Genomic DNA, 14,583 nt, shown 5'->3' on the forward strand with positions numbered 1-14,583 from the left:
GTTCTACTTAGATGGGCCATCTTGCCCCCATCCACATTTTAGTTTTCGTGTGTCCTATTTTTTGCATTACCCATTTTTTATTTGTTGCATCCATACTTTTGCTGTGCCCTATTATGAATCTCATATGCATCTTGTTTTACCCTCTTGACATTAAACACTTTTCACTTTTTTGCATACTCTTTCTTCCATCTGCTTTTCACTGTGTTGTGTAATGCTCTGTCCTCATCCGCTTTTCACTTTGCTTCATCCTCCTGGCCTCATCCGCTTTTCACTTTGTTTCATTCTCCTGGCCTCATATGCTTTTTACTTTGCTTTATCTTCCTGGCCTTATCCATTTTTATTTTTTGCATCCTCTTGGCTTCATCCTCTTTTCACTTTGTTGCATCCTACTTCTGGCCCCAACCACTTTGTTGTGTTCCCCTTCCTTCCACTTTTAAGTACTTGTTGCGTCCTCTTGCCCTATGCATTTTTCACTTTGTTTCATCCTCTTAGCATCATCCACTTTTCACTTTGGTGCATGATCCTGGTCAGTGTTTTACTTTGTTCTGCCATGTATATTCACTTGTAATCCTCCTTTATATTAAACTTCAGTTTTCTGCACACTAGCTTTATTTCACAACAGACCACCAATGCCAATATACTGCCTGCTACACTCAGAGAGTAGGGGTTATAGCCATGAATTATTTATTCAGTCATCACTGGTTACAACTGAAAAATCCTATTTTTATTTACTTGGAGCAGCTTCAGAGTTCAGCAAAAGGTGAGACAGTGCTTGGGCATGTTTTATGTCTTAATAGAAAAGCACTTGTATCTGAGATAATGCGGTCACACTTTGTAGAGTATTTCAGTTCGTATTGCTAGAGCCTGGCATGTGGTGCATACAGTATGTAAGTACATTAGTCATCGGTTGGTTTGTTTTTAAATAATTCTTCTAAATATTTTTCTTGTGTGTGTGTTTTTAGGTGTCCACATCACCAAGAAAATTGACAAAATGGGAATGAAGTCATCAGATACGGCTCAGATATTCTTTGAAGATGTCCGAGTGCCTTGCAAAAATTTAATAGGGGAGGAAGGAATGGGATTCATCTATCAAATGTTGCAGTTTCAAGAGGAGCGAATGTGGGGAACTGCCAGTGGTAAGTATATATTATCTGGTATCTGGTGCTTTGTTCTCGGAACATATAAAAATATATTTTTTTATTCTGATGTATAATATACTTCATTTTATTTAAACATTATATTTATATTTTACTATTTGTATAAAAAACTTTTAAAAAAAAAAAAAAAAAGTACTTAAACTTATAAAACAAAGTACAAATCCAGCCTTGGATGAAGTCATTCAGGTTTGGTTTCAGCACCCTACATCCACCCCCCCCCCCCCCCCCCCCCCCCCCCCCCCCCCCCCCCCCCCAGTTCTGTAAATCTGCTTTGTATTTGCATTCGAGATTGGAAGGCTGGCAGGACCTTACTACTATTAGGGAGAAACTGAGATATGCACAAAAAGTGAATTATAAACTGAAAAGGGTATAACTTTGAGGAAGGGTTACTCCAAAGTGCTTGTAGCTGCAGAGGTCAGTAAGAGCTGAATTTAAAGTTCAAATTGATTGAATTTCCCGGTTATATTAGGTGAATGAATTCCAGGTTCAATAAATAAAAGGTGTAGAGTGTGAAAAGTTTGTTTTTTAGAAAGGAGCCACAGCCTTGGAAAGGCTGTCCTTTGTCAGCAGGCTGCAGATAGAAACCTTACGCTTCAAATGCAAGTTGTAGTCTCTCTGCAGATGTCCAACATATTCCATAAAAATTCAGACTCCAGACATTCATAAAACATTGATACAACTTGACTAGAGATGTGTAATGCAGGGAACCATCTCTGACACATACCTTGTAGAAGGCTACCTTAAAAAGCATGCAGGATGAAGGGAGCTATCACTTATCTGTATCAGATATGTGTGTGTGTATATTTACATAAAATATATATAAGCTATTGAACTCTGTAAACAATTTTCCCCCAATAAAGCAGCAAATGTTTGGCTAAAATTAGCCTAGTTAAAGTGAGAATACAAAAATACATACAACATAAAAAAACTGAAATCACTGAGGGGCTCTACATTTCTAACAACAGAACAAGTTCACTTTAATATTGAAGCAGCTTCCCAGTTATATCACCACACTTTATTTTTACATAGTAAGTGGGAATCGGTGAGCCACTTCCTGTCCCAGGTGGACTAAAAATAGGACAATATTACGAGTTAGGAGGAATGACGTTCATGATTGAGCTGTCAGTGGCCAGGGAATATTTGGCTGATTATGTAGGAAAAATGCAAAATATGGCCGGCGTAAAGGCCAGAGGACGTCAGAGACTGAGCCGGCTATTACACCATGTCCTTTGAGAATCTTGTCTCATGTTTGTTTTACTCCATGTTCAGAATGATACAGACATACAGCTCAGTTCTAAGTAGAGGTGGCACAGTTCATTCATTCCCGAATTCAGTGTTCCCAATACAGCAGATTACACACCCACGGATGACTATTCCGTGTATTCCTTATTGAATTGCTAGAAAATACTCCAATTATTAACAGGGACAAATGTTTTAATTTTATAAAATGAACCCTGTGACACTGTTTCTTTAACTCTTCATTATGTATAACCAAAATTTTCATTATTTTCTTTTTTGGCTAAAGAAGGTTTTTCTTGTTCTGTTTTTTTTCTCTCCTTGAGTTACAACTGAAAGTTAGCAGAAATTTCCTAAAGTAAGGCAGAATTTATTTTTTTTACTTCTTGTCCAATAAAATGAATTCAAAGTAAAATCTACTTCCAATTAATTGTAGGTGAGTTTTCTCCCCTCTGTCAGTTGTGAAGCAATGGATAAAAATCCAAACCAGGAAAGAAAATGATCAGATGGGCAGAATATATGTGTGCAGTGTTATGGGGGATTCTGAACAATTGATGATGATGGATGATTATTATTACATTTAATTATTATTACACAGTATTTATATAGCACATACATATTACGCAGAGCTGTACAAAGTCTATATTCATGTCACTAGCTGTCCCTCAAAGAAGCTTACAGTCCAATGCCCCTACCATAGTCATACGTTATTAACACAATCTAAACAGGGAAGCTAAATAACATACCTGCATGTTTTTGGAATGTAGGAGGAAACCCTCGCAAACACAAGGTGGAGAACCTGCAAACTCCATGCAGATAGTGTCCTGGCAAATATTCGAACCTGGGACCCAGCCCTGCAAAGGCCAGAGTGCTAACCACTGAGCCACCATGCTGCCCTAATTGCCCAATCACAAAATTTTCAATACATCTGTTTGTGTTGCCCCAGGAACAACTAAAAGTAAAATGTTGCCATTGGAAGATTTTCCTTCGCCATTGTCACCTCTTTTTGTTTCAGTGACAATGGTTATGAGTACAAATACAGAGGAGTGAAAAAGATTGATACTCAGGTATAAGGGTAAAAAGTTCTGCCATTTTTTTTTTGCATACCATTAGATTTCCCTCTATTTTCCTCTTGGGTAGTTGTCTCTGGATTCCCCAAAACTTCCCTTTACTTTACCCTTACCTCTTGAGACCTTGGGTTCTTGTGATAACCCAAAATTTTACATTTTACTTTTTCTTCAATAATCGCAGAGGACATAGACGTCAATGACAACTTGACAGAGTAACAACCCTTCACCATTCTATCCACAACTAAACTTTCTGCCTAGTCATATACTTTAAATGAATTTGTCTATTCTTCTCCTTGCCCTCTTGCTGACCAGACGTTCTCACCCACACACCCGCCTCTCACTAGATGTTTTGCACATTCTCCGCACACTTTAGAGATGTTTTTTTATATGAAAATCGCAGGAGTTCAGCAGATTCTGCCACCAACAATCATTTCACAATAAAGGTCTCTTAGATGCTACAAACGCTCCATTCTGATTTTCAATAAGCAACCACAGAATCTTCAGACCATCTCTGTATATTTATTGGACTTACATCTGAATGATTTGTAATATTATTCCTAAAATAATGCTGACCAATCACAGACCACGCCCCAGGATTCATATTGTGAACGGCCAAGAGGAGTGGAGACCCAGCTGCAAGCTGACCTTACATCTGGAGCGGTGCAGAGCGTCAGTGTGGGCTCTACCAATTTTAGTAAAACAAACTGATTTGTAGGATGTGGATGTAAGCCTGCATAATGGGGCAGTGGCTTATTATTAACTTGTATTTATATCACTCTTTTCAAAGCCCAAATTCATATCACAAACTGGGCTCACAATCTAATGTCCCTACCATAGTCATGTGTCATTAAATATTCTAAGGACAATTTTTAAAGAGAATGACTGCATGTTTTTCTGGGATGTGGGAGGAAACTCACACAAACACTGGGAGAACATACTAATTCTTTGCAGATAGTGTTGAGATTTCAAACTTTGACCTAGTGCTGCAAAAGCCAGACTGCTAACCACTGGGACAACTATGCTGACCATGCTAGATACTGATGAAAAGGAACATTTTGCTGCTATTAACCTAGTAGGCTCTTTGGGCCCTGAGCTGGATGTTAAATAAAAGGTTTAGCCTTTTTTTGTAAGCCTTTTACTTCCAAATACTGTACCTAACTAGCACTACTGGCTGCTAACTCCTACACTATGCTTGGTGGCATTAAAGTTAAGTAATAAACAAGAAAAAGTAAAATGTTTCAAAAAAAAAAAAATTTGTAATTTCACTACACACATTTAAATTTTTAAACGTGTGCATTTGACCCACCATAGCAGCAGTAGATAAGGCCTTGGTCCTCTTCTGTGGGCTACAAACCAAAAACTTAGGCAGGCACAGGGTCCGCAAACCAAATCAATCTAAAAATGGTTGTTTATTTGACAAATCTCAGATTCTTTTGAATATGGTCGTACTAGTTGCACATAGCATGACTCCATAGATGCATCTACTGTTAAGCCAATAATTCAGACTGATGGTAATGTATTGGTTTATGGAATGATGGATACACAAGAAGCCCATTACTGCTGGCTACCATAGGGCTTGTGTGCTCAGGCTTTTTTGGAACTAAAACTCTATTTCTCTCCATAAAAGTCAATTTGGTTGCCACAAAAAGTGAGATGCAACACAGCACAGGGTTCCATGTGCATGCAATCTGTGCCCATTCAAACCTATAGACTTAAATTCACATTGGGAAGTCTCAAGTAATGTCAATGTGCTGTATGTAGTTTACGTCAAAACTGAAATTAAATGGATTTGAATGCACCATTCTGTTTGTTGCCCTGTATGTGCCCTATTCCACACCTTTACATTCCACATTAATGATTCGGCACTTCTTGCCCTTAAGCCCTTATAAGTTGAGTGACCATGTAACAACATAAAGAAAGCCATATTTTATTTATTTGTAACAATTATTATTATTTTTGTCTATTATTAGTTCTTGCTCGCATGGAAAGCATGATCCAAGAAACAATTGACTACACCCAGCAGAGAAAGATCTTCAACCAGCCCCTGCTCAACAACCAGGTTGTTCATTACAGGCTGGCGGAACTGAGCACTGAGGTGGAGCTTCTCCGCTCACTGCTGCACCGTACAGTTGGTAAGTTTCAGGGTCAAAAGTGGTACCTTAAAGCTGCGTACACATGTGCAATTTTTGTCGTTGGAAAGGATCTTTCACGATCCTTTCCAATGACAAAGGACTACACGATGCATGAACGGTGCTGTACATACAGCACCGTTCTGCTCTATGGAGAGGGGAGGGGGAGAGCGACGAAGCGGCACCCTGCTGCGCGCTCTCCCCCTTCCCTTGCAATAGGATCGCTCGTCGTTCATCGTTCGTGGATCCGCCAGGACGGATCCATGGACGATGAACGACGCCGACTGTACACACGCCAGATTCTCGCCCGATATCTGGCCAATGCCGATTATCGGGCGAGAAAAATCTGACGTGTGTACGCAGCTTTAGGCTATATATTTATTCAACTGCACCTCCTTTGGTCAGTTTTTCTGTGTGTTTTGTCCTGCAATAGATTACTAGTAGCACCCTGGGTTGCTTTAGAAAGGTCTTAACCCTTTTCAAATATTTTATATATACTTGGTATAAAACAAGATTTTTTCCCCTCAAAATGAAGAAAATCAGATAAAGTATTGTTGTCTATACTCCAGATAAGGATGCTGTGTCCTGTAAAGTGTAAACCAAACTCTGGAAATCTGAGACATGAGTTTGTTACACACTTTACATGGGGAGACAGCACCACCTACTGGTGCCTAGCAATGATGTACAAAATATATATAAGGGCAAAGCACATGAAAGCTTAAGATCTGGATAAATGTTTAAGGGGAGTGAGCCAATCTATAACTTAGTTTGACTCATTACCAGCAAAGCTCACACGACCAATGCCTAGGTATTGGGTCACATGACAGGCCACGGTGTACAGTCAAGCAATCAAATCAGTAGCTTATTCTTTCCAGGGCAAGAAGTAAAAGTGCCTCCCCCCATTAGGGAAAACCCTGACAGAGAGAAGGCTAGGTGTGCAGAAGTTTGGAGTCAGTTTATTTCATTGTAGGTCCACTAGGAGAATGATTGATTGAAAATTAACTTAAACTAGAAAATGATTGTTTGGGATTCAGAGAGAGCAAACTTTTATGTGATATGTAATAAATCTTACCTGATTTTGCATTTTGTACCCACAGCATTGTATATAGATGGAAACGACGTCACTAAATTTGCTTCCATGGCCAAGCTAAAGGCTGGTCGCTTAGGGAGAGAGTTGAGCGACAGCTGTCTCCAGTTCTGGGGAGGGATGGGATTCACCAATGAGGTGTTGGTCAGCAGGTTTTATAGGTAAGTCAAATATTACCAGGCCTCTGTCTTGTGTTTGATCTGCATTTTCAAAAGTCAATGAAACTAATAGTGAAGAATGTACAAATGGATGGGTGGGACTGAACCCATAGGCTTCTGCCTATTATTATTAAACTGCTTTACATTTTATTGCACATGGATAAAGTTCCCTGGAAATAATGATCGGCTCCTCAGAATCCTATAATGTAATTTTCAGGTTTTGGGAAATCCCAGGAAAAAGCATCAGTTCTCAAGAATCCCCTGAAATGTTTCAGGTCTCAAGGAACCACTGAAATAATTTTCAGGTCTAATACTCACAGTACATGAGTGATCTGTGTGTCAAAGATATAATAGCAAATAAAAGAATAAATAGGTATAGATACCCCTTTTTTATTTCCTTTTTTATAATCTGCCCTCTTACATGTTTTAATGAAAGTGTCTGTTTAATGTGTAGTCTATAAATGTAGGGTCAGCTGAAAAAGTTCCTCTTTACACTGGTGGAAGGCAAAATAAAATCCCTATGAATTGATAAAGGGAAGAATGTAATTCATGTTTGTTTTTGGTGTGAGCAATATATTTCCATTGGCGTCAATGGTAACATTATATATAGGTGTGTTCAGTAACATATATGCTTTAGTTTACAGCTTAGGAAATATTTTTTTTACAAACTGTTAATATTTCCACATGCAGCAAAATAGTTATTCTATAAATAACTGGTTTTCCACATTTTAAGCATTGGGTCCCAGAACTCTTACAGCACCATAATGATAGATTTAAGTATACTATAGTAGTGTTTCTCAACCAGGGTTCCATGGAGTCATATGATTCTTCCAAACGCTGCTAGGGGTACGTTGAGCAATAAGTGCCCCTCAGCTCAAATTAACTGACACTTTTTATTATTATTATTATTATTAATGAACAGGATTTATATAGCGCAAACATAATACGCAGTTCTGTACATTAAATAGGGCAAATGACAGATAAATACAGACAGTAACACAGGAGGAGTAGAGGACCCTGCCCCGAAGAGCTTACAATCTAGGAGGTGTGGGAAGACAGGTAGGCAAATTTAAAAAAATTGGTTTTGAGGGCTCTTTTAAATGAGCAGAAAGTAGTAGGAAGCCAAATAGGCCGAGGGAGACCATTCCAGGGAGTCAGGGCAACTCTAAAAAAAAAAGTCTTGGAGCAGTGCGTGTGAAGAGGTTATGAGTGAGGAAGTCATTAGTAGGTCATTGGAGGTGTGGAGGGAGCGGCTTGGGGGGTATTTTTCTATTAGGTCTGAAAGGTAAGGGCCGCAAAAATTGTGGAGGGATCGTAAGGCAAAGCACAGGTGAAATGGAAGAGAACTACAAAGAGACGCAGCAGAATAGGTGTGGTGGGAAGGATGGATAAGTCTGGCTGCAGCATTCATAATAGATTTTAAAGGATAGGTTGGCTATCTGTAATGGTGACATTCTTCCCATTGTCCAGCAATGTAAGAGGCATTTTTCTCACTAATTACCACACTAATATATAAGGTTATAGTAATTATAGAAAATGAAGAGCTGAAAGTTATCTAAAGGGTTCTCTCATATTAAAAAGTAGAAAAAGGCTGTCCTATGGAGTTAGACAATAGCAGATGCCCCGGGGATCTTGTGTTGAACACAGATGAGAAGTTTTGGCTTTACATAAAGTTTAAACCAATCAGATACCTTCCTATAGATGGTGCCTGGCAGTGCTTGCCTGTGTTGGCTCAGAGATTTATTTTTGTTTTATGTTCCCCGCTGATCACCAAGGGAACAGGAAAAACTCATATAAATATATTTCACGATAGACGACTACAACTGTGCCTATTTATTTTCATTGCATAATAGGATAATATGTATATGGAAATTCTAGCAATTCACTATGAGTTCATAATGAAAGTTAAAGTTTCATTTTAGAAAATATTGTTTTAACTCTTACTAAACTCTGGTTATGTAATGTTTTTATTTGCTTTTTTCCTGTAAGTTGTATTTTGAAAAACTAACATTGCAAAAGATAGAATAGATTCACTTTCTGCTGAATGTGGTTTTAGTCACATCTTACTAGTATTATGAAGCCATTTATTTACTTTTTTTTTTGCTCAAATAGAAAAGTGCAGTCAATCGGATTCCTTCTTTTCTAAATCTGTAGCTGGAACTCCAGGGAAATGGCTAAATTCATAACTAAAATGCAAATATATGAGTCGGCCCAAGGATTTCTAATTCTATCCATTCAGGCAGGTGATCATGAAGGAGATGGCTTGTGTTTGGGTTGTAAAGTTGAAAGACTTGGCAAAAACTTATCTTGAATAGCTGTCCCTGGGCTCAGGTGCCTAAATGGTAAATCATTATTAATGTTAGTTAAATTAATAATGCCTTTGTTGGAAATCCTTTAATAGGGTCATAGTTACCTTAAATTACTCTCACTGGACACTTTAGGTACAGCTGCTCAACTGCCTGTTAACACAAACATCTAATCAGCCAATCACATGGCATCAGCTCAATTTATTTAGGTATGTAGACATTGCCAAGGTGACCTGTTGAAGTTTAAACTGAGAATCAAAATGGGGAAGAAGGGGGATTTTAAGTAGCTTTGAACATGTGGTTGGTACAAGGCATGGTGGTTGGTACAAGGTGGGCTGGTCTGAGTATTTTAGATAGTCTGTTCGTGCCGCCGAGCGCAAGTGGAGGAAATCTGCCACAAAGCCAAGCTTCAAAGCTTTAACACAGAGCTCACTGTCTCCAGCAAAATTATTTCTCCGCAATCATTTCCTCTCAAGCCTCCAACCCACGCAACCTCTTCTCTACATTGACTCCCTCCTAAACCCCACACCTGCTCCCCCCACAACATCCTTCTCTGCCCAAGACATTGCCACCTACTTTAGAGATAAAATAGACAAAATCAGACATGATGTCTCTGCCCACCGAGCCACTCCAACCATACCCACCCCTTCCACCTGTAAATCATCACTGGCCTCCCTCTGCCCTGTTACTGTGGATGAAGTCTTAACTCTTCTCTCATCATCTCCGTCTACTACATGTCCACTTGACCCAATCCCTTCTGATCTACTCCGTGCCCATTCCTCCACCCTGGCCCCTGCCCTAACCGAACTATTCAACCTCTCCCTTTCTACTGGCAAATACCCCTCAGCTTTTAAACATGCCATAATTCTCCCTATCCTAAAGAAACCCTCACTGGACCCCTCCCTACCCTCCAACTACCGTCCTATCTCCCTTCTCCCATATATCTCCAAACTCCTTGAACGCCTTGTCTACAAAAGACTCACCCAGTACCTGAGCACCAAACTGGTGACAATGGGGCTGATTTATTAAGGCTCTCCAAGGCTGGAGAGGATACACTTTCATCAATGAAGATGGGTGATCCTGGTGGGGTTTACATTATCTCAATCTTGTCTTAACATAATTGCAAATCTGTTGTCTGTTAAAGAATTCATATCTTTCAGCTGCGTGCTGAGCTATTAATCCAAAGTTCAGCTTTAAATCGTAAGAATAAAGAAAAGAAACAGATGTGGTTATGATGCTTATCAGAAATGACTCTTCTTTAAGGCATCTTTATAAGTGAAACTCGGTGAACAAGGCAATCTGATTGCTTTCTAACAAACCACACATACAACTCCGTAATAAGCAGAACAAAAGTAATGTCCTGATAGCTCCCAGCCCTGATATCTCTTTAAATAATGCAGAAGGATAACTTAAAGCATCATCTATACAAGTGAGTGTAAATGTTATCTAATAGAGATAACTGATGGCTTTGCATATGTAATGCTGCATTTCTAAAATAAATAGGTAGAAAAAGAAGCCTAGCATTTAAGGATAACTAACTTTACTGGAGAAGACTCCATATCTTGCATAGGAAACATTAAGGAAATGTGTGTGTGTTTTCACGGATTTTCTTTATATATTGAATTTGATAAAAGCAATACTATGTTTTAGTTCTTTTTTTAGGAAGATAAACGTATAATATTGTTTTTTTCTTTAATATTTGCAATGGGTTAAAGGAGGAATGCACTGATGGCTTTTCTTATGAGTAAATTCAAAGTATACCAAAATGAATCCTAATGGTGACCCTTCCTCCCCCTTACCATACTACAAGTGTTAAATGCTACCTATTGCCTTGCTTCTTCAGCAGCCAGCACTCTCCTCTGTTCTTAGAAGCACTGGAATGAGGGAAGGTTCTTGCAGTCACCATACAGTTTATGACTGCTAGTCCTGCATTTTTTGCATTGACAAAGGAATATTGGCTATCCCTGGACTAAACAAGCATTTAGTATTTGCAGTGCAGAGGAGAAAGAAGAGTCATGGCTGGCTGCAGGGGTCCTTTAACTTAATCTGAAGATTTTTTTTAATGTTTTTATATGAGAAATATTCCTAATGTGTGTATGCATGTGCCTGTGTATATATACTGTGTGTGTGTGTGTATATATATATATATATATATATATTGCAGCACCTTGCTAGTACATTGTTGGTCTCCCTTTATTCATTGTATAGATTCCACAAGGTGCTGCAAACATTACCCGAGTATTTTGGTTCATTTTGACTTGTTGGTTCACACAGATGCTGTGGATTTGTCAGCTACACATCCATGATGTGAATCTCGAATTCCATCACATCCCAAAGATGCTCCATTGGATTAAGATTTGCTGACTGTAGAGGCCATTACAGTACTATGAACCCATTCTTATGTTCAGGGAACCAGTTATTAACTTTGACCTGCCATGATATCCTGTTGGAAGTATCCATTGGAAGATCTGCACAATACAGTCATAAAGTAAATAACGGTCAGCAATAATACTAAGGTACACTGTGGCATTTAAACAATGCTCAGTTGGTACTAAGGAGCAAAAAGGTGTGCCAAAAAAACCTCACACCTGTACACCACCACAGGATGGATCCATGCTTTCATGTTGTTAATGCCAAATTTTGACCCAGCCATCCAAATGGCCAGGCATCATATTTCCAATCTTCTTCTGTCTAATTTTGTGAGCCCAAGCAGATTGTAGCCCTAGTTGCAATTCTTAGCTGATAGTAGTGGCACTTTGTGTCATTTCCTGTTGCAGTAGCCCATCTGCCTCAAGGTTGGACATGTTGTGTATTTAAATATGCTCTTCTACAAACTCCCCAGTAACAGGTTATTTAAGTTACTGTTCCTTGTCTAACAGCTCAAACAAGTCTGGCCATATTCTTGACTTCTGGCATCAACAAGGCATTTTTGCCCAGAGAACTGCCACTCGGTGGATATTTTTCCTTTTTTGGACTGTTCTCTGAAAATCCTGGAGATGGTTGTGTGTGAAAATCCTAGGAGATCAGCAGTTTCCAAAAATACTCAGACCAGACTGTCTCGCATCAACTACCATGCCATGTTTAATGTCACTTAATTCACATTTCTTCCCCAATCTGATACCCAGTTTGAATTTCAGCAGGTCATGCTGACAATGTCTCCATGCCTATTTGCATTGAGTTGATGTCATGGGATTGACTAATTCGATATCTGGATTAAACAGTTGAACAGATGAAGCTAATAAACAAACCCTTACACCTTCCCTTTAACCCATTGCTCAGTAGTGTGTACATAAATCAGAATCAGAAATAATTTTCTTCTGACTGCAGTTTCGGTCATTGAGTTTTAATATCCAAACATCCCCATGTGTTTAATTGTTAACCTTTCTTCTCTTTTTGCAGAGATTTCCGTCTCCTCTCGATTGGCGCTGGAGCAGATGAGGTCATGCTGTCAATTATTTGCAAATACATGGGAACCCTTCCTAGCAAAAAATGAGGTTTTTGTGAGTCAAAAGCAGAATTCCAGGAAGAAAAAAAAACTCCCTGGGCATTATTTTTGTAGTGCCTACCACCTCTGAAATGTCCTCTGCAGGAATTTATTGAGACATTTTGTTGCTTTTAGTATCATTACACATTTTAGCGGTTTCTATGAAAAAATATGATAGGAGTATCTTGTTTATATTACGTTTGTTTTAAAGGCTCTTTTTGTTCAGAAATACAAGGTTTGGTGAGCTGGGTCATACACTGACCTCCCATACATCTAACTGTGTGACCCCCCTGCAAGATTTCCACGATTTTCCATAACCAAGTGCCTGCCTACCTTGAGTGTGCCTTTGTGTGTCCCAGCTTCTCCTCCTCTTATATTTTTAACACATATGGAAGAAGTATTAATCCAATGGGGATGGTGGGAACCCCTCATAATGGGCATAAACATACAGACCTCGGAGATCTCACCAAAAGCGACCCCAAGAGATAGGCGGTTATTGAAAAATGGAAACCAGTTTTTGGTCATCTAAAGTTATACTCCAGTCATAATTTACTATTTTCTTTTTTAATTTAGATAAAATGGAAAGAATTTGAACCTCTTTTGGGCATTTTATTGCTTCATGTGTCCCCCTTGTGCTGACCCCTATGCACAAGACCGAGACATCAATACAGATATGATGCAGGTTCTACCCTTTCCCTACCTACCCAAAAATAAATAAACTGTAATAAAGCCCATGGCATTTTTTTGCACTCCTTTTAATTGCAATAATTAGAGATATGACAGCACGGTTTTGATATCAATCAATCAATACGATAGGGCGAGAGGGTGGCAGAAAAGCTAACTACAGTCATGACATGGTATGGCATGGTATTGTTTATACCTCAACTAAAATCTAAACGGCAAGCTGTAATACAATCCATGTTTTTTTTACTTAAATGTAATTGCAATAATTGGGTCCTAGAATTTTGACAGTAAGGCTCCAGCTGGGGGCCACTGTCAATCAGTACAACAGGAATGGGCGAGGCTGTGGAGGAAAAGCTGACTATAGGAATGCCATGTTTTGGCACCATATCCTAAATCTCCAATCCTCAGCCCAAACTGAACACGCCAGCAAAGCTTTACTTCCACACTCAGTGTGATCAGATTCAGCGATGAAATAGGAGGAACTGGCAGTATAACCAGGTATTTTATAACAAATAAAGAACTTTTATTACATACACTTTTATTCATTTTATAAATTCAGTATCTTACATAAGCTTACCCTATAAATGTGATGGAGAAATTTTCATTCACCTTCCATCCTGGCGATCGCTGTCGCTGGAAATGACAAAGAAATCCTCCAACAGCAATAAAGATTCAATGGAGATTCTGATTTCATTCTAGATAGAAAAAGACTGTAGAAACCTTTCCAACCTTCCGTCCTAAGGAAACATGTAAGGAAAGCAACATGTGAAGAAAATTGTTCTGTTTGTATTCCTGTTTGCTGCTCTTAATTTTTATGTTAAAACAATAATGATATTTAAATAAAATGTACAGAAATCCTGGATTATAATTCGGAGACTGGGTAATGTGTTTTGTGCTGAAGAAAAACATTCCTCTTTGTATTAGTCTATACAAATAGTTTGTGTGCAACGCTCTTAATAACAGATTCACAGTATAAGTGCCAATCCCAATAAATATCATAAAGAGGTAAAAGGAAAGGTAAATATGTTCCATATCCTTCTACATTACACAGATGTTAAACATATTTAATGTGCCTATGAAGATCCCAGTGGATTTTCACTTATTCTTCCTCTTTATTCATTTGTGTGTAGTGTCAGCAAAGCCTGCAGGAGGTTAGAGAGAATACACGGGACGTGTGCAGACTACGGGCACGGAATTTTACTGCAACGTGTACCGCTTCTGCACACCTATTGTCAGATACTAGGTTCTCAGGATTGCCAGACTTTTGCCAGG

The 14,583-nt window shown here is 38.8% G+C and overlaps 1 protein-coding gene across 1 annotated transcript in view; it reads left to right on the forward strand.

The window, feature by feature from the left end:
* The window catches only part of LOC140331668 (probable acyl-CoA dehydrogenase 6), a 61,607-nt gene extending 47,422 nt beyond the window's left edge, over nt 1–14,185 (forward strand). Inside the window, exons 7-10 of the mRNA XM_072412877.1 lie at nt 963–1,136; nt 5,434–5,595; nt 6,690–6,840; nt 12,543–14,185. Of these exons, the coding sequence (XP_072268978.1) occupies nt 963–1,136; nt 5,434–5,595; nt 6,690–6,840; nt 12,543–12,636 (581 nt within the window). The 3' untranslated portion in view covers nt 12,637–14,185. The remainder of the gene's footprint in view (nt 1–962; nt 1,137–5,433; nt 5,596–6,689; nt 6,841–12,542) is intronic.
* Nucleotides 14,186–14,583: the final 398 nt, after the last annotated feature.

The sequence above is a fragment of the Pyxicephalus adspersus genome, chromosome 5 (assembly GCF_032062135.1).
Source record: "Pyxicephalus adspersus chromosome 5, UCB_Pads_2.0, whole genome shotgun sequence".
NCBI classification, from domain to species: Eukaryota; Metazoa; Chordata; class Amphibia; order Anura; family Pyxicephalidae; genus Pyxicephalus; species Pyxicephalus adspersus.